This window comes from Phascolarctos cinereus, unplaced genomic scaffold (genome assembly GCF_003287225.1).
Source record: "Phascolarctos cinereus isolate Bilbo 61053 unplaced genomic scaffold, phaCin_HiC Scaffold_5;HRSCAF=322, whole genome shotgun sequence".
Taxonomy (NCBI): Eukaryota; Metazoa; Chordata; class Mammalia; order Diprotodontia; family Phascolarctidae; genus Phascolarctos; species Phascolarctos cinereus.
The window spans coordinates 351,125,634-351,139,520 of NW_027555958.1; the positions used below are offsets into that span (position 1 = coordinate 351,125,634).

Below are 13,887 nucleotides of genomic sequence, written 5' to 3' on the forward strand. Positions count from 1 at the left end.
AAGAGGGAGTTTCCTCTTACTACTGGAAAGGAAATTGTTCAACCTGAAATTTCCTATACCAATAAAATCACAAGTCCAAATCCTGTCCTTATCCCCCAAAAAACAAGTGATCTGAGGACATGGACAGTTGTCCAAAGAGATGGAAAATGAATAATTCTATAAAAAAAATGCTACAATTCACTAATAATAAATACAAATAAAAAACACACTGAGGTGTGACATACCTACATCAAAATGACAGAATGTCAAATGTTAGAAATAATTAATATTGAATTAAATCCAGAACACTAGAAAATGTTATTATGCAAATCATTCAAGCATTCACACTTAGCAATTTCACACTTATCAATACATTTGTATCTCACTGTGGCACTGATCCAAATCAGTTCTTCATTAATACTAAGCATCAGAAATACAAAAGATTCTATTTTGTAAATTATTAGTTTTTGCTGGAACAACCTATGAGTCTTTTTGAATTTTCTCAGGATTTGATAATATTCTCTGCTTAAAAGGTTATTACTGGGAATTTCAGCATTTATGTCAATGAGGTTGAAGACAGAAAAGTCTTACACATACCAAAATGAAGACGCAGGGTGAAGTAGTAAAAAGAGGGCTAGCTTTAGAAACAGGAATTCCTACTTTCAAATCCTCCTTCAAATAGATAGTATTTGTATGACCATGAGCAACTCATTTTAATCTCTTCAGTGCTCTAGGCAACTTTCTAAGAATGTCAAGTTTATAGGAGTTGCTGCTCTACATTGGTGGAGTTTTCCACCAGTGAAGTCACAGGTAAGGGTTAAGAAACAAAACAAAAACAAAAAACATTCTTAGCAGCCCTTTTGAAAAAAAGAAAAGTAGGCATCTTTCAACTGGACAAACTGAAACATGAATAAATGGAGTATAGTTGTGTCTTTAAAAAATATGAAAAATTAGGAGAAACGTGGGGAAACCATATACTACTGCAGTAAATCAAGCAAAAGCAGAATACACACACTGACAAAATTAGTTACATTAAAAGTTGAAAATGTTACAGAACAAAGGCTTTTTCAGAGGAGAATCAACCCTAGGAATGACTTCAGAAGCTTAGTATGCAGGGATAGATCTCCTGGTAGATCTCAGCTCTTTCACCTGACCGTCAAAGTAGATGTAGTCTCTATAACTCTTTAACATTCAGTTTTAGGTCCATCAGTTGATATACATTTATTAAGTACATACTCTGTGCCATTACATCTTATCAATACATTTGTATTTCATCGTGGCACTGATCCAAATCAGTCCTTTATCAATACTAAGCACTGGGGATACAAAAGATTCTATTTTGTAAATTACTAGTTTTTGTTGGAATGACCCTAGGAATCTTTCTGAATTTTCTCAGGATTTGATAATATTCTCTGCTTAAAAGGCTACTGCTGGGAATTTCAAAACATGCTATTTTTGCATTTTAATCTGCAAAAGACAGTGGAGCTGCTATTTTACCTTCTTCCTTCATTAGTGATGGTAGGATGAGATAGGAAAAGTTTGTACTCATACACAATATTTAATATTGTATTATTTTGTTACCAATTTTATACATTATATAATGCTCATCTTACCAGAAAGTGCTTATTAGCAAGTATGCTACAAAAGGCAGGAATTGGAAAATGTTTATAATGATAAGAAAGCTATTAATTTTCCTTTTTAAAGTTTGACACATCCCTGTATGTGCTTTTGAGAATATTTAGGATGTTTTTTTTCCTGAGCTGTACTTCAATTTTATAGGTTAGTAGAAAATGACCAGAACTCACTCTTCCATCAACACAGCTAGAACACAATGTTTCCATTAAAAAAAGGAATGCTTATACAGAAAAATTATATATTAACTTGCATTGTGTAAGGAAAGAATCATTTTAAGTAATGTGTTGTTCCTTGGGTAATTAGTACAAAACACCTCCCACAACCACTTTCTGTAACTTAAAATGCAAAGTGTTATACTGAATTCTGCCATACACTTCACAAGGAATGTATCTTTCAAAGGATGAACATTTTCCAGAAAAGCTAGAAGTAATCAGAAGTATAAAAAAGATGAAAATGAAGCAGATCTTAGTGATCTACATGATATCAAATGAATGTTTTGTCACTTTAGTAAAATTCAAATTTTTTTTAAAAGCTCATAGTATAACTAAAAATATTAAGTTAAAAAACAGCAAAAACCAATGAGAGTTATCCAACAATGGTGATCGCAATTCTGGAAAAAAAAAAAGACAACCATCCTCAACTTGGGTCTTTAGGTAAATGAAACTTAAAATAAGTTCACATAAAATGGGGACTTTTAATTTGGCAGTGGTCTGACAAAGACTTCTGAGTGAACAAAGTCTAGAACTGAAAATAAAAGACTGAAGCAACTCAAACTGGTTCACAGATACATCTATAGAAAACTTGATTATTGCCAAATGGAAGCAAGTAACTGTAGATGTGAAAAGGTGGTTTAAAAAAAAATTGGTTCTACTGATGGGAAAATAAATGGATGCCAGTAATAATACAAATGACTTCCACTTATAAAATTACCTTCTTATGAAGCTCATTAAAGGGAAACAACTTAACTAAACCTAAAAAAAGAAAAAATAAAATCAATCTTTGAAAGTTTGGCAGTATATATGCACATTTAAGTGCATTCTATAAAAGGAATACTTCAATATACATTATTCAATTTATCTTGTATATTCAAAGTTCAAATAGTCGTATTTCTAAAAATACTGAATTTGTCATTCAGAAGGCTGAATGCATTACAAATTTAGATCACAAAGTCTTTAGAAAATTCTTGAAAATGGAAGCAAAATCACAAAGATTTTTGAGGCCTTGGGGAACAATCAGCAGAAAATGGTAACACTAACATATTTAACACAGACGTTTGTCTCCTGCGCTATTGAAGATAGAGAATATATATGATCCTTAACTGTTCACAGAACAATAAAACAAAGTCTTCATAGGTACAAATTTCTATAATCAGAAGATCTCAGATCATTCTGAAAAATCCAAACGTGAACAAACATTCCCTTTCTAATACACCTAACAAGTGGCCATCTAGTATCTGATTGAAGTCTTCCAGAGAGGGAAGAAACACAACTTCTGGAAATGTCCCTGTTCAACTTGCTTACTGAATGTTCAAAATTCTTTGAAGAAAAGCAATCAAAGTCCTCTTCCACATGAAAGCCCTTAAAGTACAGCTATGTTCCCAACTAAGTCATTTCTCCAGAATAAAAATATTTGCTTCCTTCAGTCAGTCCTCATATGACACAGTATCAAGGCTGCTCACCAACCTGGCCACTCGTCTCTGGATACACTATAATTATTAACGCATTAATGCACATTCTAAAATCTCACACCCAGAACTGAACAAAACACTCCAAAAACGGTCTGGCCAGGGCAGAATACAAAAGGACTATCACCAACTTGTCCTACCCACCCCTATCTTGTGCTTATGTTCTAGTTTGTCAAGATCCTTTTTGATCTTTGCTGTCATCCAATGTGTGCTATCTCTCCTGGTTATGTGTCATCTATGTCAATATGGTACAGGATTAAGCACAGATAAGTGGGGCACTCTAGGACAAGCATCCTTTCAAGTTGACAAAGAATGATTATGATAACTACTATGTAAGGTAACCAGTGAGATATTTTTGATCTGCACTCTGCCATCCAACGTATGCTATCTCTACATTTGCAAATTTCATAAGTCACTGATTAACAATGTTCAGGGCCCAGTTTAGATCTCTCAGGTACTCAAGAAAGGCTTCTGATCAATTTGACATGGAACCATGGAATAACTCCTCTCCACAGTAGACCAGCTTTAAATGCACTTAATTTTATTTCTCCATCTTTCCCATAAAAATAGTATGAGACTGTCAAATGCTTAGTTCAAATCTAGGTAAACTAAAGTATACCACAATTTATTTACCAGTTCAAAAATTCAAGAGTAATGAGGTTACATGGCAAATTCTCAATGGATACTTCCTTTTCTAGATGTTCTTCCCGCATGCCTTTATAACATACTGAAGAATTTTGCAAGGATTTGAATTTAAGCATAGTGACCTGTATTTTACTGACTGTTTGTTTCCTCTTTTTGAAAACTGTAACATAATATCTTCTTGCAGTTCCTGGGCTACCTCTGCCACATTTCATGAACTTTCTAAAGACACTGACAATGGCTTAGCACTCACATTCATGAACTATTTCAGCACCATGGGAAGTAGTTCATCTGGGGTCCCAAAGTGGAATGGTGGCATACTCCTTGCTCAGAAGGCTTAAGCAGGGGCTCAGTGATCACATGAGGTGAGGGATGTTATAGGGACTTCTTAGATCAGTGTCAAACAAATAGAAATGGGGCCCATTAAATCATACATAAGGATCCCCGTGGGCTGCATATTGACTTGGAAAACCATACACTTATATATTTCTTTTTTTATTAACACATCAACACATTAAAATTGGATGAGAACTACATTTTAATATGGTTTGGGTTGTACTCAGGAGCACATACAGCCTACGACATTTTTGGACTGGATGACCCCTCAAATCCTTTCCAATTTTCAACTTTAGGGATAAGGCTCTGTCTCCTTCCTTAGCTTTGTTCTTATCCACACCTTTTATCCTTTTCAATTCCTATTAATTATTTTTGTTCTACTCATCACAGAAGAAAGATTTTCCTACTTGGGGGATATAACAGAAATAATTTTGCCTTCTCTCCACTGTCAATTATTATTGTCTAAAAGCCCCTTAGTAAAGATCTTTTTCCTGTTTTTTTTCCCTCTGTACAGCTTAAAACAACAACAACAACCACCCTACCTCTGTTTCCTTGTCAGTCTTAACTACAATATACATGACGTATTATATTATATGCTGGGTTGTACTCAAAGAATGTGGACTATTTTAGTGTTCTTATATAATACCAAATTGTTTTTAAGAAAGGTTGGACCAATTCACACCTCAACTAACAGCTTCTAGAACTTCTCCAGCACTTTTGAGTATTTCCAGCTTTTCTTACCTTCTCCACTTTTGGGGGTAGAGAAGACTATAAAACTTCAAAATGGTTTTTAATATGATTTACATTTATTATAGTGTATGGTAACATTATTTATATGATCAAATTTGTATTTATTCTTTTGAAAGCTGTTTGTTCATATCCTTTATAAATCATGTGGGAAATAGTTTTTCATCTTATATTTGTTTCAATTTCTTATACATCATAGATAGAAGATTTTTTTGTCACTATATATAAAGATTTTCCCAAACTTGATAATCTTTTTATAAGCTGATATTGATTTTGTTTGTATAAAAGCTTTGATTATGAAATTTAAAAATTGTCCAACTCTTTACTTAAGAAATATTCTCTTACACACACAAAATCTGCTGCTTTCTGTTCTCCGCTTAATTTCCTCTACTATCCTTTCCAAAAGGATAACAAAAATGCACTTTGAGCTTGGCTAAGAAATAGTTTTGCCAGGGAACAAAGAAAACATTATGCACTATATACATATCACCAAAGTTCTCCTTGCTTCTCATTATTTTTTAGAAACAAAATCTTCAGTCTTTTGTTGTCCTCAGGTCTTGCTACTTACTGGTGACCAACATCCCTGTAAAAAACTCTCTTTACTTTATTAGCACCAGAACATCCACATCTAACTTAATCCTCATCTTTCAAATCAAATCCTAATCAGATTCAGTCTTGGGCCTTCTTCAAAATTCCAAAAACTTTCAAACAGTCTTCTTTATGATTCCTAATCCTCTGGTTGTCCCCACTGACTGAAGTGGGATTGTTTAATGTGAAAGGTTCAACTTTTCAAATTTAATGTGACAGCACAAATTCAGCTACTCAAAATTTTCTAAATTAATAATCTTCACAATGTAATTAATGTCACATATGAGAAAACTTGGAAATTCTGAGTCTACTGCACAGTCTAAAACAAACTATGTATTTCAATAAGAATCATGCAGTAAGGAGCTGGGACACACTAATACTAATGGTGAAAGCTCAAGAACAGGGAGCCAATAAAACTACAAATTTAACAACCACCCCAAAAACAGAACAAATCTGAAAAAGTCTGTATTTATAAGAACAAAAGCATATTAATAACCCATTAACTACCAAATTCATATTAAATATTTCCTATTTCCTAGATTTGTAATGTGTAACATTCTAAATGTTAAAAAAAAAAGCAATTGTAAAATCAAATGACATTTTTAAGTTTAAACGTTACTTAAAAGCATAACTGAAATCATTACATAATTCCCTTTCACATTTTGAATTAAAAATATAAATCTTACCTGGAAATTTTTTCTGATGCTTTTGTAATTGGTGTTCCAACAAAGGCATCAGGCAATTCTGTATCTGGGAGAGAGTATACTACAGGAGAAGTTTCTTCAATTTTAGGGCTATATAAAGAAGAAAAACTTTAACATCTCAATCTTAAATATGTGTAACATTAATTTTAAGAAATTAATCTATATGCAAATTTTAAATTTTATTATTTAATATTTCTAATTAAAGGAAAAATCTTAGTCCTCCAATCTATAAAGAACATAAAATATAATCATACTTCAAATGGATGTCATTCTGTTGGTATGGGCTGTCCTTCCACCAATGCAAATCAAAAACCCTCTATAACTTAGCAAATAGTCTTTAAGAGTTACTATGGTAGAAAAATTCATCAACCTGAGGTCAACCCAATGATGAGCCTAACCAAATTTAACACTAAGAAAATAAATATTAGGCTTACTCTGAGGAGAGATTAATCCATTCTTTGTATCTGTATTCCCAGCACAGTCATTGGCACAAAATAGGCACTTAATATCTACTTGTTAATTAACTGACTGAAGTAGAAATGTGCTGAACTTAAAATTATAAGACCTGGGGTTCAAAGCTCAGATCTGTCATTTACTATGGACAAGTTATTTAATTTAGGTCTCAGTTTCCCTTTTTGTACAACAAGGGCATTAGACTAAATGATGGCCTTTAAGGTCCCTTTTGGATCTAAATACATGACCCTATTATTATCTAGTTCATCCCTGGATTCATATTCAAAGTTTTATCAAGGTTGGTAGGCTGTGCTGTGTTGGCACGGTCTTGAAAAATAAGTCGCATTTCTGTGTCTCAATAAGGCAACAGACTAGTACTTTAGCGGAGGTATTATGTAACTGCAGAAGCAACAGAGATGATTGTGTATGGAGATGCAATGTGGACTGGGGGATAGAGAACTGGCCTTGGAGCCAAAAGCTGAAGATTCACGTCCTATTTTTGACTGTTTCTGGCTGTGCCATTTGTAGCGTCATGTGTTACCTCTCAGTGTACCAGCCAGACAACTCTCTAAAACTCTAAGCTGCAGGAAAAGTGCTAATTTATATTAGTGGAGTAAGTTTCCTCATCTTTCTGATTTTACAAGCATAATCCCAACTATATCTCTCCCTATCTTATGATATAATTATTTTTAAAGGTTAAAAAAAAAACCCACACAAAATATCACAATGATGCCTCTAGTTGTATTCTCCAATAATATTGATTTTTAAAAGAAGGTTGGCCTTTCTGAAGTAAACATTATACTTATAAGAAGTCTTTCTTAGACAAATATAGAAATTGCACAATTAAAGGAAGCATTAAAAAACAGAAATATACTCACCTATTATAAGGGGATAAGTTATTTTTCAGTTCATTCCCAACCCAAACCTCTCCAATTTTTGATAATACATTATTGATGAAGGCTGCTCTTGTTAGTATGGTTCCTCCTGTAGTTTGTTTTGCAACAGTAGATAGTGGCTTAGGTCTAGAAACTGAAAATAGGATTAAAAATTGAAAAGGATCTAAGAAATAACTTAGCCCAGCCTCTAAATGAAGCATGAACTTTCCTTACCACACCCTGAAAATGGACATAACACTTTTATCTGAACACATCCCAGGCATTTAGATGTACATTTGGTGGTCAAAGTGTGATTCAGGAAACACCTTCAGGAAGGCACATCATTTGTTCTTTGTATTCTCAGCACAGAGCAAATGTTTAGTGTTTGTTAAAATGAACAATCAAAAGAGAAGTTCAGAAAATAGGAATCATAAAAAGAGTAAAAGAATGAGAATACAGCTGAGAGAAGGGGAAAGGAAATAAGCATTTATATAGCACCTACCATAGTCCAGCTACTATGCTAAGCAATTTGCAAATATCTCATTTGATCCTCAAAACTACACTGGTAGGCTGATTCTATAATTGTTCCCATTTTAAAGTTGAGGAAACTGAGGCAGACAGAGATTAAGTGACTTTGCACATGGAGCATGACTGAACTTGAATTTGAACTTGGGTCTTCCTGATCCCAGGCCCAGTGCTCTGTTTACTACTCTACTCTCTTTTTATTAGAGAAAGTTAACAAATGACACAATAAGTATATTAAAAGTTATGCATAAGAGGCAACTTGCAGAGTGCAGAACTCTGTTAGGAAAAGCTCTAGGTAACCTGAACTTCAATTTCCTCATTTATAAAATGGGCATGAACACACAGAGACAGAATAGTCAGTGCTACTGCAGATCAAATGGGATGATGAACAAGAAGTGTTCTGCTGTTCAAAGGTAAGTATTATTATTATTATTATTGTTAGAAGATGGTGACAGTCTCTTTTGGCTATCTATCATGGGCTAAACATGAAGGATAAAACAGGCTAAAACTTGAAGTATAAGAAATCTTGATATTGTGACAGCAAAACTTTGTTAAAACAACAGTTTACTAAAATAAATTTATTTATTTTAAAGATCTATTTTGTGCACAATATTTTTACTGGGGTAGATAAAGAAATTAACAGGGTTTATACCTAGCCAGAACAATTTCTTTGCAAAAATCTTTTTAAAAAATTACAATAAAAAAAAATAATTTCCTCAGCTAACCAACAAAAAGAACGATAAAAATGGCAAAGAATAATGAATTCATTTATATATTCTTAAAACTTTTCTGAGTCTTTCACCAGTTTATTCTGAGGCTGGTGAGAAGAAGAAAAAAAGCTTCTGAAATGCTATTTGAGCATATTATTTACAAAGCTGGGCTAATTATCAGTTTGGGAACACAAGGTGAAGTCAAGAAACTCAAGTGAAATCTTACCTTCTCGAAAGACTGAAGATGACAAATGATAGGGTTTAGCTCGTTCCATGGCTAACTTTCTCTGTACTCTAGGAAGTATCTTCCCATACTGATCTAGTATGGAATTTCTAGCAACTGACCTCTCCCTCAAACGAGGATCACGGTCATTCTATTAAAGACACAAAAACCACATATACACACACATGCAAAAAATCAATCCTGAAAAATTTACACACCTTACTATAATATATACAGGAATTTAAGGTCTTATGAAATGAACTGTAAATATTTATATCAATTTTCCTTATATACCTTTCCTCTAGCCAAAATATCCCCCATACCTGGAAAACATCACACAATTCCTACCTAATCTTCAGTTCCTTTTTTTTTTTTTTTGGTGAGGAAATCGGGGTTAAGTGACTTGCCCAGGGTCACACAGCTAGTAAGTGTCAAGTGTCTGAGGCCACATTTCAACTCAGGTCCTCCTGACTCTAAGGCTGGGCTCTATTCACTGCACCACTTAGCTGCCCCTTCAGTTCCTTTCTTAATAAATCTTTTAACTGCCAGTTCCCTTTCATTTTTTCTATAATGAAGTAAAAGAAAAGAAGATAAAATTTGCCCAGTTATCTCAGAACAATTAAAATATGTAAGAAGGATAGATTAAGTCTTTTCAAGTTTAAATGGGGTTTCTTCTATTTAAAACATTAACAAGCACAATGATTTATATTTCTTGCATGAATTTAAAACTGAGAAAACTTTCGAAAAATGTTTTCATTATCTTGCTTTGTGTAATAGAAAATTAAATCTTACCATGAGATTAACCTTCAGAGACTGATTCAGCTGCAACGCAGGTATATAATTGGCACGCTGTAAATGGTGAACTAAAAGTATTCATGATTCTGAACACCAGCACTGGACTGCAAAAATTTCACTAAACACTCCTAAGAGAAATAAAATGGATTAGTCACCCATCAAACTAACTTCAAATTTTGAAAACTTTATTCTTATGAGAACCTACTTGTTCAGTGTCTGTGAAGGGCAATTTCAGCAAATCTTCCATTAAGCCCATTTCCTGGCAGGCTTCATACATGTGTTTAAGTAATTCCTCTACATTTAACCTGTTTGAATGTTGCCGCAAGAGACTCCAAGCCTCAACCATACACCTGCAATTAGTATTTGACAGTTTCATTATTCTGTAGCAAAATTCCCAGTCCTTTGAGGAGCACATGAGTATTTTCACATAATAGCTCACAAAATCTTTTCATTTACCACCTTAAAGTCTACAAAGTCCTTTCCTCACAACAGCCCTATGAGGTAGTACAACTGCCATGTATATAGCAAATACAAAGCTAGTTTAAAAAAAAATCTATCACATTCTTTGTGAACAGAGACTACTTTTCCCCCCTATTAACATCTCTCATACCTTTCATCCTCTTTCTATGTGTGGTCTTCTACAGAACATAAGGTCCTTCAGGATAGAGACTCTTTTTTTTGCCTGCATTTTTATAACCCATGTGTGTTAGTTAGCACAGAAATTGGCACAAAGTAATAAGTGCTTGGTCAATTAATGTGTCTTGGAATTTAAAAAAAATCATTTCAACAGGTATTGAAATGAGCTGAAACTGACTAAGCCATGTGTTGGGAATCACGTAGTGACAGAAAAATTAAAAGCAAAGGACAAGTTTCTTCCCTAAAGGAACTGATAAGTATAGCTAGAAAAACAAGACATAAAAAAGAATCAACTGGTCACAGCACGGTATAATGAAAAGATCAATGAACTAGGAGTCCCTAGCCCACTCTTGAGCCTCAGGTTAACACAGCTACAAAAAGAGAATGGGGTAATAACCCTTAGCTATTTCATAGTGTTGTGATGATTAATGATACACAAATAACTTTACTATAATACTGTCACATAACAGTGTGTTAAAGTGTGAAAACAGGCAATGCAGATCAAAAGCCCTGAGTTCAAAAAAGGAGTTCAACATGTTTAAAATATATCTTTCTCTCAAAATCTCCCTTTTACCAAGCTTCCTTATTTCTATTAAAGGCACCAAAATTATTTTAGCCCTCCAGATACGTAACCTTGGCATTATCTTCAACTCTTCAGTTTCATTCACTGCATGTAGTAAATCAATTGCCAAATTTGATCATTTCTACCTCCACAACAATTCTTGCAGTTGATCCTTTTCCCCCACAGACAACTTAACATCATGCATTTTGCCTGGACTACTGAAATAGCCTCTATGCCATGTCTCCTTGCCTCAGGTCTCTCCTGCTGCAATCTATTCTCTAGACAGTTGTCTATGAAGTTTACTAAGTTTAAATATAGGTCTGACTACTTCATTCTCTTCCTCAATAAATTTCAATGACTTTCTATTGCCTCTAGGAAAAAAATCAAACTCCCTTGGCTTTTAAAGGTGGTCATAACCTAGCCCTAACCTAACAGGCTCATTATATGTTACTCCTTCTCTTGCACACTAGGGTCTATCAAAATTCTTATGTGAAACTCTTTAGTTTATGTGTTATTCCACTGACTCTCCACTATGCATGAAATTCACTCCTTTCTCACTTTCGCCACAAAGACTGCTCACATTCAAGACATAATTTAAGCACTTTCTGTGTGATCCTCCCAAATGCCAGCAATCTTTCCCTTACATAGATAGAATGATAGAATGTAAGCTCCCTGAGAAAAGGGACTGTTTCAGTTTTTTTGTCCACGTATACTCACCTAGCATGTAGTGTTGTTTAAATATTTATAGCACATAAATGTTTGTTGATTGGTTGAAAGAAGAACTCAATGTGAGTTATATCAGCTGAGAATTTGCTGAAGGAGAAATAAGACTTGGCTACTGATGGATAAACAGGATTTTGGTAATAAGAGAAGAGGCAGTAAAAAGAACAGAACATTTGGAGTCAGAAGAACTGGAATCCTTGCTCTGCCATTTACCAATATGACACTGAGAGTGTATTAATCTCTGAAGTGATCGCTTGAAGGATCTCCATCTCTAGAGATTTCTATCTAGAGATCTCTCTAGGCTATAAACCCATGGATAGCACAATCAAGATAGCTAAGAACCAGAAACTCAGAAATTGTCAGAATAATTACAGTCAAAAGAATGAATCAATATTCTAAGAAAATGTGTACAGAGAGAAATAAAGAACAGAATTCTGAGGCAGGCAAAACGATAAAGAGGCAGTGAAGGCAATAGAGTAAAAAGCATGGACAAGGTAGGAGAAGCAGGCACTGACTTTTGAAAAACAATTACTTTTTCCAGGAACAGGAATGATGTTTCACACCACTTTTAGAAAATGCAGAGAGATTACACCTAAATACTGGGAGGCCAGCACCGTTTTACCTTTGTTAAACTAGATTAATATGATAAAAAAAATCAATCTTGCTCATTTCTGAAATTCTAACATAGTTACTTATATAAATGCTATTATTGTTTATACAACAATAACTAACAACTAGAAATACTAAGCAACTAATACTACAGTGAATCCAGCTATACACATGCAGGCCAGAGACAATCAAAAGATTCCTACCTGAACCCTTCTGACAACCAGACAAGACTGATAGCAATAAGAATCAAAATTATAAAATAGGCATGAAGAATCTAGGTGCTGTAATATCTTCATTATCTGATTATGTAAATATAAAAACATGCCACAGGGCAATCACGAAACAACATTTCAGCTATATAGCATAGTGGCGATAGTGGTGAAGAGGATGTAATGGGAATACTATTGTACTATTAGAAATGATGAGCAGGCAGACTTCAGAAAAACCTGGAAAGACTTGCATGGACTGATACTGAGTGAAGCGAGCAGAACCAGGAGAACATTGCACACAGTAACAGCAGTGTTGTGCAATGACTAACTTTGATAGACTTAGCTCATCTCAGCAATGCAAGGATCCAAGACAACTCCAAAGAAATTAATGATGGAAAATGCTGTCCACATCCAGAAAAAGAACTATGGAATCTGAATGCAGATCGAAGCAAATTATTTGATCTTTTTTCCCTTTTTTTGGGTTTGTTTCTTCTTTCTCATGGTTTCTCCCATTGGTTCTAATTCTTCTTTACAACATGACTAATGTGAAAATAGGTTCAATATTACTGTATATGTAGAGCCTATATCAGATTGCACGCTGTCTTGGGTGGGGGGGAGGGGAGAGATGGAGAGAAAATCTGGGACTCAAAATATGATTGAAGTGAATGTTGAAAGCTAAAAATAAATGAATGAATGAATGAATGAATGAATGAATTTTAAAGGGGGGGATGAAAAGGATCTTAGAAAGGCCACCATTCAGTCATTTCAGTAGTGTCTGACTCTTAGTGATGCCTTTGGGGTTTTTCTGGCAAAGATACTGGAGTGGTTTCCTTCTCCAGCTCATTTTACAGACAAGGAACTAAGGAAAGGAGGGTTAAGTGACTTGCCTAGGGTCACACAGCTAGTGTCTAAGGCCAGTTTTGAACTCAGGTGCTCCTGACTCCAGGCCTGGCACCCATTTATACTGTCCACCTCACCTCCTTGCTTCAGTAAACACATAGTGAACAAAAAGGCAACCTTTGTTGATGACTGCCTGGCATGACCATGATCAAAGACTGTCCTATACTATAAATGTAGATGGTTTCTAGCACAGGATGAATCTGTATTGCCCAAAACATACCCTGGAATTTGTTTCCTTGTACAAATCCCTCATATCTTGTTTTCTTGTCATATACCTCTTTTTTTTTTCCCAGAGGTAACCATTTATCTAACAATTAGGCCAAAGAAATTCCATAGATATTAATGTTAAAGC

General features: G+C 34.4%; 1 protein-coding gene across 1 annotated transcript in view; it reads right to left on the reverse strand.

Moving 5' to 3' along the window:
* AHCTF1 (AT-hook containing transcription factor 1) overlaps positions 1–13,887 on the reverse strand; it is a 118,765-nt gene that overhangs the window by 33,585 nt on the left and 71,293 nt on the right. Inside the window, 6 exon segments of the mRNA XM_020982117.2 lie at positions 6,298–6,405; positions 7,647–7,797; positions 9,105–9,252; positions 9,894–9,973; positions 9,976–10,024; positions 10,102–10,246. Of these exon segments, the coding sequence (XP_020837776.1) occupies positions 6,298–6,405; positions 7,647–7,797; positions 9,105–9,252; positions 9,894–9,973; positions 9,976–10,024; positions 10,102–10,246 (681 nt within the window).